Source organism: Condylura cristata, unplaced genomic scaffold (assembly GCF_000260355.1).
Source record: "Condylura cristata isolate star-nosed mole 26May11 unplaced genomic scaffold, ConCri1.0 scaffold00028, whole genome shotgun sequence".
Classification (NCBI taxonomy): Eukaryota; Metazoa; Chordata; class Mammalia; order Eulipotyphla; family Talpidae; genus Condylura; species Condylura cristata.
The window spans coordinates 27354403-27366886 of NW_004567129.1; the positions used below are offsets into that span (position 1 = coordinate 27354403).

Below are 12484 nucleotides of genomic sequence, written 5' to 3' on the forward strand. Positions count from 1 at the left end.
CAGGGGCCCTTCTCCCGCCTATCCAAGCTCCTTGTCTCAGTTAGGATTGCCCTTTCCTCAGGACTGTCTTGAGACACACACCCCCCCTCATAGCATCATTTTTTTTTTTTTGAAGATTTGTTTGTTTGTGCATACAGACTGGGGTACAGGCTAGATGTGCAGGAGTGGTGAGAGGACTCACCAGAGAGGGGAGCAGAACAAGAGCAGATTGACCCAATACACTGCCGAGGGAGAGGTCTGTTGCACCATTGGATCCTCCCAGGCGGGGGACCGAACTAGCACTGAGGGGTCTACGGCCAGTGCCACCAGGGAGGGCTTAGCCCTTTGGTTTTCTTAGTCCTCAAGGCTTTCTCCTTCACCACCCTGCTCACTCTGCCTCCCCACTCACAGCCCTTAACTCCATTGCTACCCTGTTGAAGTCCCCCCCTTCCAGGGCAGGGTCCAGGACTGTCCAGGTCACTGCTGTATACCCTGGCATTTCCCAGCAAAGAGCCAGGCATGAAGTGGGTGCTGAGCAAAGATTTGGTGAATAGCTAAGCACCCCTACTGTGTCCCTGCGGGCATGGGCACAGCCGCTCCTGTCGGGGGTCCCTGGTGAACTAGACACCAGCTCCTCAGGGTGGAGTAAGCGCACTCTAGAGCACACGACTTGGCCAACAGAGTGAGGACTGGATTTCACGTCGCCATGGGGCCCCCGCAGCCACGCGTCCTGGCGACGTGCACAATCTTCGCAGCCGTCTGCCATGGCCCTGAAGGGTGGGGAAGCGGGGGTCCCCTCGGTGCGCCAGGAGAAACTCAGATTCTAACAGAAGGAGTCGTGACTCCTGGAAGAGGGAGACCCCACTTTGCATCCTGTTGGCCTCCAGTGTCCGGAACGCTGGGCTCCACCCTCTCAGAACTAACACCTGGCGTTGGGGCGTGCCTCAGTTTCCCGGAGGCGGGGCGCTCGTCCACCTCCGCCCCTCCTCTTTTTCCTTCCTTTCTCTTTGGGGCGCTTGCCGCCGCCGCTCGTGCGCTTCCGGAACTGAAACCAGGCTCCGGGTCGTCTAGAGGCGGGGGCCACGTCAGCGGCGAGGCCCCGGGCTGTCGGGGAGCCGGCTGCGGAGGGCACCATGCGGCGGGGCGTGCTCCTGGCGGGCGCCCTGGCGGGATACACCGCGTACCTGGTGCTGGGTGCGCTGCTGGTGGCGCGGCTGGAAGCGCCTCATGAAGCTCAACTTCGAGCCGAGCTGGAGAAACTGCGAGAGCAGCTGCTGCGGAACAGCCCGTGCGTGCCCGCCCCAGCCCTGGACCACTTCGTGGAGCGGATGCTGGCGGCCGGACGGCTGGGGCGCGCCGCGCTCACCAACACCTCGGACCAGTCCTGGGACTTCGCCTCGGCCCTCTTCTTTGCCAGCACGCTGGTCACCACCGTGGGTACGTGAGCGCCGTTGCCACCCTTCAAGCCAGCGAGCACCTGGGACCCGTCTCATCCTCGCCACTCTGGGCAGCTAGGCGATACCCCTAACTCAGCTCCCACTCCCTGCCCGGCCTGGGGTACCCTCCACATCCCCCAGTGAGGACCAATCCCATACTCGGGTGTCTGCCTCCCTCTCTGAAGTCTGCACCCCAGCACTTCCTCCCAGTAGGCGATGCCCCAGTTTTGGCCCAGACCAGGGCTGCCGCTGAGCATCTGGAACCCCATTTCTCTGCCTTAACCCTCATGGAGACCCAGTCCTTCCAGTCCCCTCTGGGTCCAGGGCCATCCTCAGGACTCCAGCAAGGGCCTGGACACTCTGGGCTTGGGCTCTGTCCTGCAGCACCTGTCCCCTCTGGGCTGGGCCTGCAGACTTCCCACAGTGTCTCCTGACTCTCCAGAGATGTGCTTCCAGACATTTCTCAGGAAGCCCTGCCCCAGCCTCCTCCTGACCCAGGTCAGGATGAGCGAGAACCCTGAATTTCCAGATCCGCTTTAGGGTGTACTGCTAAGGCCACACTGACCCAACAGGGGAGGCACCCTCACAAGGGCCTGGGGCTCCCACCTGAGACTTCTGCCCTCCTGGGCCTAGACCACTTCCCGGGGAGGGTCCACCCACCTCCAGTCTGAGACCACCCCTCTCTGGGCCCCAAACTCCTGGCTCCATCCCTGACTCAGATGCAAGACCATCTCCACGTGCTCCACACCAGCTTTAACATCTCTCTTGTACTGGGGGGCCCTCAATTCGGGGTTTTCCCCCTAATAGGGATACTCCTGTTCCCTCTGGACTTGGGGTTTCTAATTCAGCAGCTCCCAAATGTGGATGTGTGCCAGAGAGGAAGAGCACCCTCCCCAAAGGTGACACCAACTGCTTCCTGTCAGAAGTTCCCAACTGGGACTCCCGCTCTGCACCTCAAACCCTTACCTCAGCAGGACTCCCAGGGGCTTTTCAACCAGGGACTCCCCTTAAGGCCACTGAGAACCCCTCGCTGATACCCACTCTCACCCCTCTGATACCCACTCTGGGAGGAGCCTCAGAGTCCCTCCCGGGACTTTTCACCCCTCAAAGAGAGCAGAATCTCCCCATCACCACAGGAAGCCGCCCCACCCAGCTCTGTGCTGCTCCCTCCTCCCCCACCTTCCTCCCTCCCCCCCAAGTTTCCCTGAGAGCCCCTATCCACCCTTGAATTCCCAAGAAAGAGAATCTTCTGGGCACCGAGGAACCCCTCCAGTCCCTACCAGACCCTAACTGGGTCTTCCCCTCTGCTCCAGCTCCGCCCCAGCCTGCTCTGGGCCTGAAAGCCTCCCTTTCAGGGTGCTCCAGACCGCTGCACCCCAGCACCTCCTCAGCTCCCACTCCAGAGCACCCTTGCTTTTCACCTGGACCCGGGACACAGGGGCCAGGGACCTCCCTGGCGCCTGAGCACTGTCTACCCCTCAGGCCTGTTTGGGTTCAGCACCCGCTCTGCCTGAGGACTGGCGTCCCATTTGTGAGCCAGAAAACGCCCCCACTGGTGCCCCCTCCTTCCTCTGGACCCAGGATCCTTCTCAAGCTAAGACGCTGGCCCCTAATTTAAGATTCTGACCCCCCAGGTTCACTTCTCTGAACCTCTGCTCAAGTGAGACCAATACAGCCCTGTGGGAATCAGTCTCTGCAGCCCCCCAGATGCCTCTTTGCCATTGCTGGGGGAGGGGTGCTGGGCAGGCTCCCCCAACCCTAACTCTCCCTTCCTGTCAGCCATAGGCTTCCGTGGCTGAGCATTTGGTGTCCTGTCAGAATGGGCAAGCACAGGCCACAGGCAGCAGCTGGAGGCTTCTCAGACTCCTGAATTCCACCACCCTTCCCTGCTGGGCTGGGCTGCCAGACCTGCTCTGGGCTTCCCTGGGTCACGCCAGTGTCTCCCTCCGCCCCCTCCCAGGCCCTGGTTTCTGAGAAATGTCTCAGGCAGGACAGGTGAGGAAGCCAGGCCCCAGGCAGACACAGTCTGTGTTCAGATCCCATCCCGCTGTGCTCGACTCTAGGCCTCGGCGTCCTCCTTCATCTATAAAATGGGATAATAATACACCCAGTTCACAGTAGCGCTGTCGCCTCGCGGAGGGCCAAACACACACCAGCTTCCCTCCCTGCCTGGGCACAACAGCCGTGCGGGGCAGGAGCCTTTGGTAGGGCTCTTTTGGCAATGTAAGAAAAGGCCCAGAGAGGTTGAACACCTTGTCCAAGGCCACACAGCTGGAAAGGTATAGGGTGGAGATATATTATTTTCTTTCTAGAAAGATTTGATTTATTTGTTTATTTATTTATACATATAAGAATGGGGGCACAGGCCAGTGGTGCGGAGGAGGGGGAGAGGATTCACCAGAGACAGAGTGGGGAGCAGAACAAGCGGATTAACTGAAATACACTGCTGAGGGGAACAGCGGGGAGACAGGAGCTGTCAGCTGCGCCATGTGGGTCACTCCCTGGCCAGGGATCGAACTCATGCTGCTGTGGCTGGCAGTAGTTGAGAGTGCTAGGTCACAAGGAGGGCCTTTTTCTTTTTTTCCTCTATCCTAATATCTCTCTTTTTTAAAAAAATGTTAATATAATAGTTTATTTTTACATCATTTTGTGCTTTTTTCCAATCCCGGTTGTAATCCGCCTGGGTTTTCCACCACCAAATCACCCGTGTGCCATCACCTTCTTCTTCTTTTTAAATGCTAACCTAAATCTGAAAGATTAGATGTATTGGGCTGGCACATACAGGTGCTGCTCACAGATGCTGCTTCCTTCCCCACTATCCTTTGTCCCTTTCCCTCCCCTCGTTTGGAGATTTGAAGTAAGAGCCTCAAGTCTCAGAGTCCCATGCCCTTAACCAACACCCTTCTTTGGCTTGCATGGAGAGCGTGTGTTCTAATGAAGGAAACTTATTCTGATGCTTATTAAAAATGGCAAGTTAGGGGCCCTCCCTGGTGGTGCAGCGGTTAAAGCACAGCACTAAGAAGCTTAAGCCACTTCCGCATGAGTTCGATCCCTGCCTGCCTGCCTGCCCCTGAGGAGATCCACATGGCGAGGCAGATCTCTCCTGACCCACCCTCTGCTCCCCTCAGCAGTGTACTTCGTCGATCTGCATGTTCTGCTCCCCACTCTGTTCCTGGTGAATCCTCTCACCCTCTACATCTCTGGCCTGTACCCCAGTTCTGTATGAATAAATTAATCTTTTTTTAAAAAAAATGGCAAGTTAGGCCTGCAGGGGAGAGCGGCTGAGCTCAATTCCGAATAGAGCAAAGTGGATACTTAGAGCCGAGTGAGGGGACACGCTGAGGACTGAGTGAGATGCATTAGCTGTCAAGGGTGGGGGTGAGGAGTTTGCTAAGAGATCAAAAGCTTTTCCCCAAACTGACAGGATCCCCGCTAGAACTAGGTCTAGTCAAGAATAAGGCTCAGAGGGGCCCTGCTCAAGTTTGTCAAAGGGGGAGGCTTTGTTGGGGTGAAGGCAGCTCATGGCGACAGGCTGGCCGACCTCAGTGGCCCTCAGTGCTGGTGGTGAAGCCGGAGCCCTGGATACACCTGGAGTCATCCAGAGCCTTCTTGGCCCACGGCACCCCGGGTTTGGTCACACCTTCTGAGGAAGACCTGCTGCAGTTGAGCCCAGGGGTGCTGCTGTTTGCTGCTGTCCCCCGGAAATTGGAATAGGAGAGGAAGTGGGCATCTTGGTCAGGGGGTCCTCCCAGGCCCTTCCTTGGTGTTCCACCCTGTCCCAACTGGTAGGGTTGTTACTGTGGCACTTGAGGAGAGGCTGCTTCTGAGGCCATGTTGCAGGTCTCTGAAGGGACAGGTCAGCGTCACTCGGTCACGGTCATGCAGGGAATTAGCGGCGGAGTATTTTGAGACTGCAGGTTCTTTGAGATAGCAGGTGGCAGCTCGAGCCCCCATTCCAGGCTAACTATGATTTTTCTGTTTATGAGGATTTTATGTGCTTTGGAAACCTGTCATTGCGACCAGGTTGCTGGAGCTGCTCTGTCAAATCCTGGTGTGAATAAGCACTGTGTCATAAGTGATAAGCCTTAACTGCTTATGTAAGATGGAAATTTCTTTCTTGCTCATATTCAAGGTCAGCCCAAGAGAGGAATGGTGTTGCCCCTGGTAACACTTCCCAGTCCCAAGATTACCTCATGGGCTAAGGTGGCTGCCCAGCTCCAGCCCGCATGTCTATGTTCCAGCCAGCAAGAGGAGGAAAGAATGGAAATTGGCAGCCCCCCTCTTTAAGGACACTCCCTGAAAGTCTTTTACTTCTTATTGACCAGAAATTAGTCATGAGTCACACCTAGCTACTGGGAGGAGGGAATGTATTTATTCCCGGTGATCACCTGTCTAACAAAAATTAAAGGAGGGGCCTCCCTGATGGCACAGGGGTTAAGTCTCAGCACGTGAAGCTATCACCAGTCACTGTAGCAGGAGTTGGATCCCTGGCCAGGGAGCTGACCCACAGGGCACAGCAGACCTCTCCTGTCTCACTGCTGCTCCCCTCAGCAGTGGATTTCAGTGGATCTGCCTCTTCTGTTCCCTACTCTGTCTCTGATGAATCCTCTCACCCCCCTCACCTCTGGCCTACAGGTCTTGAATGCATGAATAAGTAAATCTTAAAAGAAAAACCCAAAAACTAAAGGACTCCACTCCCCTCCCCCCAATTTTCTATTACTGTGGTAAATTAAGTTTAGCATAGGTTGAACTCTCTTGACCTTCCTTCAGTACACCCTTCTTGGCATGAAGCACATTCCTGCTTTTGTGCAGTCCTCGCCACCACCAATTTCCAGGACTTACTTCATTTTTCCCATCTGAAACTGTTCTCACTAAACAACTTCCCCTCCTCCTCTCCTCAGCCCCTGACAACCACTATTCCACTTTCTATCTTCATGATATTAACTACTATGAGGTAAGTGAAATTATGTGTGTTTAATTTTTGTGATTAGTGTATTTTACTTAGCATAATATCTTTGAGGTTCATCCATGTTACTGCATGCCGTAATGTCCTTTTCAAGGCTGCATAGTATTCTGTCACAACGTCGATTACTTTGCAAACACACACCAATCTAAGCACCACATTCTACTTATCCATCAGGGGCCGCTTAGGTTGCTTGTTGGCTATTGTGAGTAAAGCTGCTGTGGATATGGGTATACAAGTATCTCTTCGAGCCTCTGCCTTCACATCAGGCGATCCCTTTGTATGGAAGGCAGACACAGTGGGTGCCAGTCATGTGTGTGATGCCACCTATGACTGACTCCAGGGCCAGATCGGCAATGTCTGGCCAAGGCATTTGTGCTGTCAACAGAAGCCAGGCCCTTTACAACCCCAGTCGTGTTTCTGCTTGCACAACTCACACACACACTGACACTACTGTGTTCCCTCGGTCTTCTGGGAGCCCCATGGGGTTTGGCACTCTCCATTTTATTTTTATTTTATTTATTTATGCATTTGAGAACTGGGGTATAAGCCAGAGGTGTGGGGAATGAGAGGATTCACCAGAGACAGTGGGGAGCAGAACAGGCGGATCAACTGAAATACACTGTTGAGGGGAGGGAAGACAGGTCACCTCCCTGGGCAGGGATCGAACTCATGCTGTAGTGGCTCTGATAGCTTCATAGCCTTGTGCCACCAGGGAGGACTTTGGACTCCCATTTTAGAATAGAGAAAACTGAGGCTTCATGCCCAGCTAGAGCCTGTACCCCTCATTCATTCATAAGTGTGCCCACTCTGCACCAGATACCAGGCCGTTGCCATGAAGAAAATAGAAGCCCCTGCCTGGGAAGAACTGGTATTCTGGTGGTGAGACACACAGCAAACAAATGAGTCAACCAGGGTGTGGGCTAGAAAGTGGTAAATACAGTAAAAACAAGAACAGTTGCCTGAGAGGTTATAACAATTTGAAATAAGGTGCAGGCCTCACTGAGAAGGTGACATTTGAGTGAAGGCCTGCCGGGGGTGGTGGGAGCTGTATGGAACCTGTGGAGAGAGGCTCCTGTGGGGAATGAACAGCCAGTGCAAAGGCCCTAGGGGTGGGAACTTGCTACCATGTGTAGGTCAATGTGAAAACTTTGTCTTTTTCTCTGAGGGTGATGGCATCACGGGAGGGTTGAGCACAGAAGGGACTGGCTTGCCTCAGGTGTTCCATGGGCTGGATCTAATGAGCAGACTGGGTGGGAGCAGAAGGGAGACCAGGGAGGAGGCGGCCCGGGTAGACAGGATGGGGATGAGCTGTCGGAGACTCTTTGTCCCCGATCACAGATTATAGGGGGGCAGAACAGGCAGGGTCTCAAGGTGGGAGCAGTGTAGGCAAGTGGAGATCCCTAGAAAAGGGGGAAAAGGGGAAAAAAGGGGAGCGGGTGTGAGGAAGACACAGGAATGGGAGTTGGGTGTAAGTCTTCCTGCTCTGCCTTCAGCAGAGGTTTATTTTATACACTTCAGGCAGGATGATATCAGCATATGAAATGGGCTGAGATCACAATCACCTTTTTTCTAAGAATAGTCTGGGGTCATTTTGACCTTTAGTTGAGATTATAACATTTTAAAATCAATCTATCAAGGTTAAAACAGGTGCATAGATTTACAGAGTTTAAGACTAATATTACTATATTTACCACAGTGAAGATTAACCAAAATAAAGTCCCTGAAACATTATCTATTAATGGCTTTCATTGTCATAGAGACATCCTAGGGGGTAAAGTAGAGTGAGGGCAGGAAGAGGAAATTTCTTGTAAATCAAATTACAGTAAAGTTCTTTGAAAAACTTGTTATAAAGTTTGTGAGTTTCCTTGAAGTCTAGACGGTAGAAAGCTTGATTAGCTCTGAATAGGCGACTTGGGTGAATTTCCATATCTAAAGACTAGATAGTAGAAAGCTTGAGTGGTTATTTAGAAACTGAATAGAAGGCTGTGTGAGATAGAGTGATAAGATTTGGGTTTTCCTCAGTCTGGCCGTGAGAGACTTTGCAGTAACAGCCATTTTGTTGTTATTAATCAGCCAGTTGTTTAATGACTTTTGACTTCCAGAGGAATTTCTCACCCTGGTACAGTGCTTGCTTGTCAGGGCCAGGTAGCGCCTCCTGAGGCTGAGGCAATCCAATTGTAAGCTGAAGGTTGCTCAGAATATTTTGATATTACGATTATGCAAAAAAGGGAGGTCAGAACATAAGTTAGCGCGGAAAGTCTGATTTTTCAGAGCATTTCCCCTCCATCCGTACCGTGTCTGTCGACAGAGGTTGCATAGTTTGTGTCATTGAGCCCATAGTGGTGGGGTTGGGGTGAACGCAGAGACAACAGGGTTCACCGGCAGATGGTCATGGGGTGAGGAGGGGGTCAAGATGTTGCCAAGGCCCGTGGCTGAGGGGGCGGGGCTGGAGCTGCTTCAGAAGAGACAGTGGGTGGCCGGGTTTGAGGGAGAAATGACCGCTAAGTTCAGGATGACCACAGACCCCGGCGCAGGGGTGCAGGATATCCCCTTTACTCCCGCAGGCTACGGGTACACGACGCCGCTGACGGACTCCGGCAAGGCCTTCTCCATCGCCTTCGCCATCCTGGGCGTGCCGGTCACCATGTTGCTGCTGACCGCCTCGGCCCAGCGCCTGTCGCTGCTGCTGACCCACGCGCCCCTGTCCTGGCTGAGTGTGCGCTGGGGCTGGGACCCCCGGCGGGCAGCCCTCTGGCACCTGATAGTCATGTTGGGGGTCGTAGGGACCGTCTGCTTCGTGGTGCCAGCTGCCATCTTTGCCTACCTTGAGGAGGCCTGGACCTTCCTGGATGCCTTCTACTTCTGCTTCATCTCCCTGTCCACCATCGGCCTGGGGGATTACGTGCCTGGGGAGGCCCCTGGCCAGCCCTACCGGGCCCTCTACAAGCTGCTGGTCACAGGTGAGTGCAGTGGCTGGCTGGGCAGTGGAGAGCAGACCCACAGCCTGGCCCTCGGGCCCGAGAGGGACCTGAGGCCCCTTGCTGGGCCCCGGCAGACCCAGGGCCTGAGCTCACACTGCTCTTACCCCGCTCTGCAGTCTACCTCTTCCTGGGCCTGGTCGCCATGGTGCTGGTGCTGCAGACTTTCCGCCACATGTCCGACCTTCACGGCCTCACAGAGCTCATCCTGCTGCCCCATCCGCGCCCTGACAGCCCCGGCGAGCATGAGGACGACCGGGTGGACATTGTGGGCCCCCAGCTACAGCCGCACCAGCAGTTCACAGCCGGCTCCCACACCAACTATGCCTCCATCGCCAGGTAGCAGGGGCAGGTGCCTCGAGTCTGGGTGCACCTGGCCTGCGGTGGAGGGACTCCGGGACTGGAGCTGGCCCTTGGAGCACCCCGAAGCGCAGCTGGGGGTCGGGAAGCTCTGGTGCCCCCGCCTGGCCAACTGTTGTTTTACACGTCCAGGCTCCGCTGGGCTCCTGCCCTCTCACCTCCCGCTCTGGCCCTCTGGCTTCCTCACCATCTCGCTTATCCTTTCACTCCTGCATCCGCCCCTCTCACTCGGCACGTGACACCTGCCCTGCTCTCTGCTCAAACCTCCTTTTGTGCGTTAGATCCGCCACCACACCTTGGCAAGTCGGAGCCCTGATAGCCTCGTCTGTCCCGTGGAAAAAATCTGTTCATCCTTGTGCTAGCCCCGTGCTCAGCTGTACAGTGGAGCAAAGTCGCAGTCAAGAGGGCCAGGGCTCTGCTCTCGGGCCTCAAAGTCCAGTGAGGTATAGACCTGTCCCCAGTGTGACAGCCCAGACCAGCGCCGTGTCAACAGAGGAGGCAGAGTGATGAGGCGTGTGCTGGAGAAGTGCTGCCTGGAAAGTCAGGGAGGGCTTCCTGGAAGAAGGGACAAAGGCACTCAGCCCCAAAATAAGAAGCCTTCCGAGATGAAGGTGGATGGTTCTTCTTAGATGTTTCTGGAGAGTGAGATCTGTACAGAGAGCTCCTCATAGTCCTGGGCTGTAAGAGCTCCCCTGAGGAGGTGCTGCTCTCAGCCAGCACCACTCTCACAGTATGCCTGTTTACACTGGCCTAAGGCACACTGGGCCCTGAGGCCAGCCTCCCTGGGCTCCAGCCACGCCCTGCCTGTGTCCTCAGAAGTCACCTCATCTCTGAGATCCTCAGTTTCACATCTGTAAGATGACGGTAATAACCCTACCTACTTCAAAAGATGATTTTTCTGGGTATTTATCTGAATGTTACAAAGACACTAATTTGGAAAGACATAAATAAACCCCATGTTTATTGAAGCACTGTTTACAAAAGCTAAGATCTGGCAACAACTTAAGAGTTCATCAGTGAATGGCTAAAGAAGAGGTGGTGTACAGACACACTGGAATACTATTAAGCTGTAAAAAAGATGAAATCCTGTCATTGGCTACAACTCAGATGAACCTAGCAGCATTGGGCTTAGTGAAATAAGCTGGACGGAAAGACAAACACCAGATGACTTCATTCCTGTGTGGCATACAGAGGAAACATGTGAACTGAATAAAACAAAAATAAACTTTTGGACTATATGAAAAATGATTTCACAAGCCTGCCAGGTTATTCTATGGCCAGGCCCTGTTCTAGCTCCTTACAAATGATAATTTCAGCTTCCCCTTTTAACAGGTGAGGAAACTGAGGCACATGTGGGGGGAGATCCCTCACTTTTCCACAGAGCAAGGGATGATTGACTTTCTGTTCATCCTGCCAAGATTTCCCTCACCCAGGATCGCTCAATAATATTCTTTTTACTGCCTAGAGCCCATCCACTGAGCCACTGGAGCGATGGGACATGTAAGCGAGGCCTTGATGGACAGGTAGCAAAGACAGGAGTGATGGTGAGCAGGAGGAAGTGGGTGTGCAAAGGCCCAGAGGCAGGAAAGCATGTCAGAACCAGCGTGGGACAGGCATTTGACTGACAAGGATAGAGTGAGTTGGGGAAGGAGGCGGAACTGTGGGCACCGGCCCATCTTGTGCGGCCTTAAATGACCAAATTTGGTGTTTCTCTTGAGGGCACTAGAGAGCCAGAGTAGGCTGTTGAGCAGCAGAGGGCCATTCTTGGATTTGGGCTGCTGTGTAGAGGCTATCGATTAGGCCAGAGGGGGACATGGAGGCCAGTGAAAGGGAAAGGCAGGAGTGGGAACGAAGCTGGAGGGGTGGGCGTGGGAGGAGCAGCCTAGAAAAGGCCCAAGGGGTGGCCCCTGCAGCCCTGGGTATGAAGGGAGGCCCTGAGGTCAGGTGGTGTGAGGGGCTAAAGGGGAAGGGTTAGGGAAGCCTCAGGACACCAGGACAGGATCAGGGTGGGCATGGCAGGAGACAGGTCAGGGCCCAAGAGTGAGGGGGGCAGCCCTGGGTGGGAGTGGAGACCGGTCTTGAGAAACCAGCACTAGGGTTGCTGTCAGTAAGGGAAAGGTTTTGGTCTCAAGTGACAAACTCCTGAGTGGCACTGACAGAAATGATGTGGTGATTGTGTGTATCCCAGCACCAGGTTTGGGGGGGAAGACCCAGGAGGATAAATGCCCCAGCTCCGAGAGGACCATGTGGGCCCTGGGTGTCTCAGCTCTGCTCTGTCACCTTCTGCTGATGGTTTGGTTCCCATGCGGACACCTGTCGTGGCCCTGAAGTGGCTGCCACGTGGCCCATGTGTCATAACCAGGCACTAATTTTTGTGCTGGAAGAGGGAGACATCTCTTTCTCTGTTACTGTTTCCAAAGCAAGAAAGCCCTTTCCCACAGCTCCCCGGCAGACTTCCTCTCTCATCTCATTGATCAACGAGGGTGGTCATGTGTCCATCCTGACACTGGCCAGAGCGAGGGATTTGCTCTGGTTGGTTGGATTCTTCAGGGTGCTCCCCACCCCCCAGGGCTGAGGCGACACAGGTTTTGGTATGGTGTCTGCCTGGTCAATGCCTGAGCAGAACTGGGCTTCTCGGAGGGGCAGAAGCTGGGCGAGTGGCTGGCCACCGACTGATTGATCAGCCAAAGTCACTGAGAACGATTACCTAGGTTGGGACCTACGTAAAGGCCTGGCTGAGACTATCTGGGTAAAAGAATGGGCAA

General features: G+C 54.4%; 1 protein-coding gene across 1 annotated transcript; it reads left to right on the plus strand.

Annotated features, from left to right (window-relative positions):
• Window positions 1-1112: 1112 nt before the first annotated feature.
• On the plus strand, window positions 1113-9702 carry KCNK6 (potassium channel, two pore domain subfamily K, member 6). Its single transcript, XM_004690590.1, has 3 exons — window positions 1113-1416; window positions 8946-9341; window positions 9479-9702. The coding sequence occupies exons 1-3, from the start codon at window positions 1113-1115 to the stop codon at window positions 9700-9702; spliced, it is 924 nt and encodes a 307-aa protein (XP_004690647.1).
• The last annotated feature ends 2782 nt before the right edge of the window (window positions 9703-12484 follow it).

Excerpts from the sequence above, each read along its gene's own strand:
- KCNK6 (XM_004690590.1), top strand. The coding sequence starts at position 1,113 with ATGCGGCGGGGCGTGCTCCTGGCGGGCGCCCTGGCGGGATACACCGCG. Across the intron at positions 1,417-8,945 it reads CACGCTGGTCACCACCGTGG|GCTACGGGTACACGACGCCG; the intron begins GTACGTGAGCGC and ends TTACTCCCGCAG. Across the intron at positions 9,342-9,478 it reads CTACAAGCTGCTGGTCACAG|TCTACCTCTTCCTGGGCCTG; the intron begins GTGAGTGCAGTG and ends CCCGCTCTGCAG.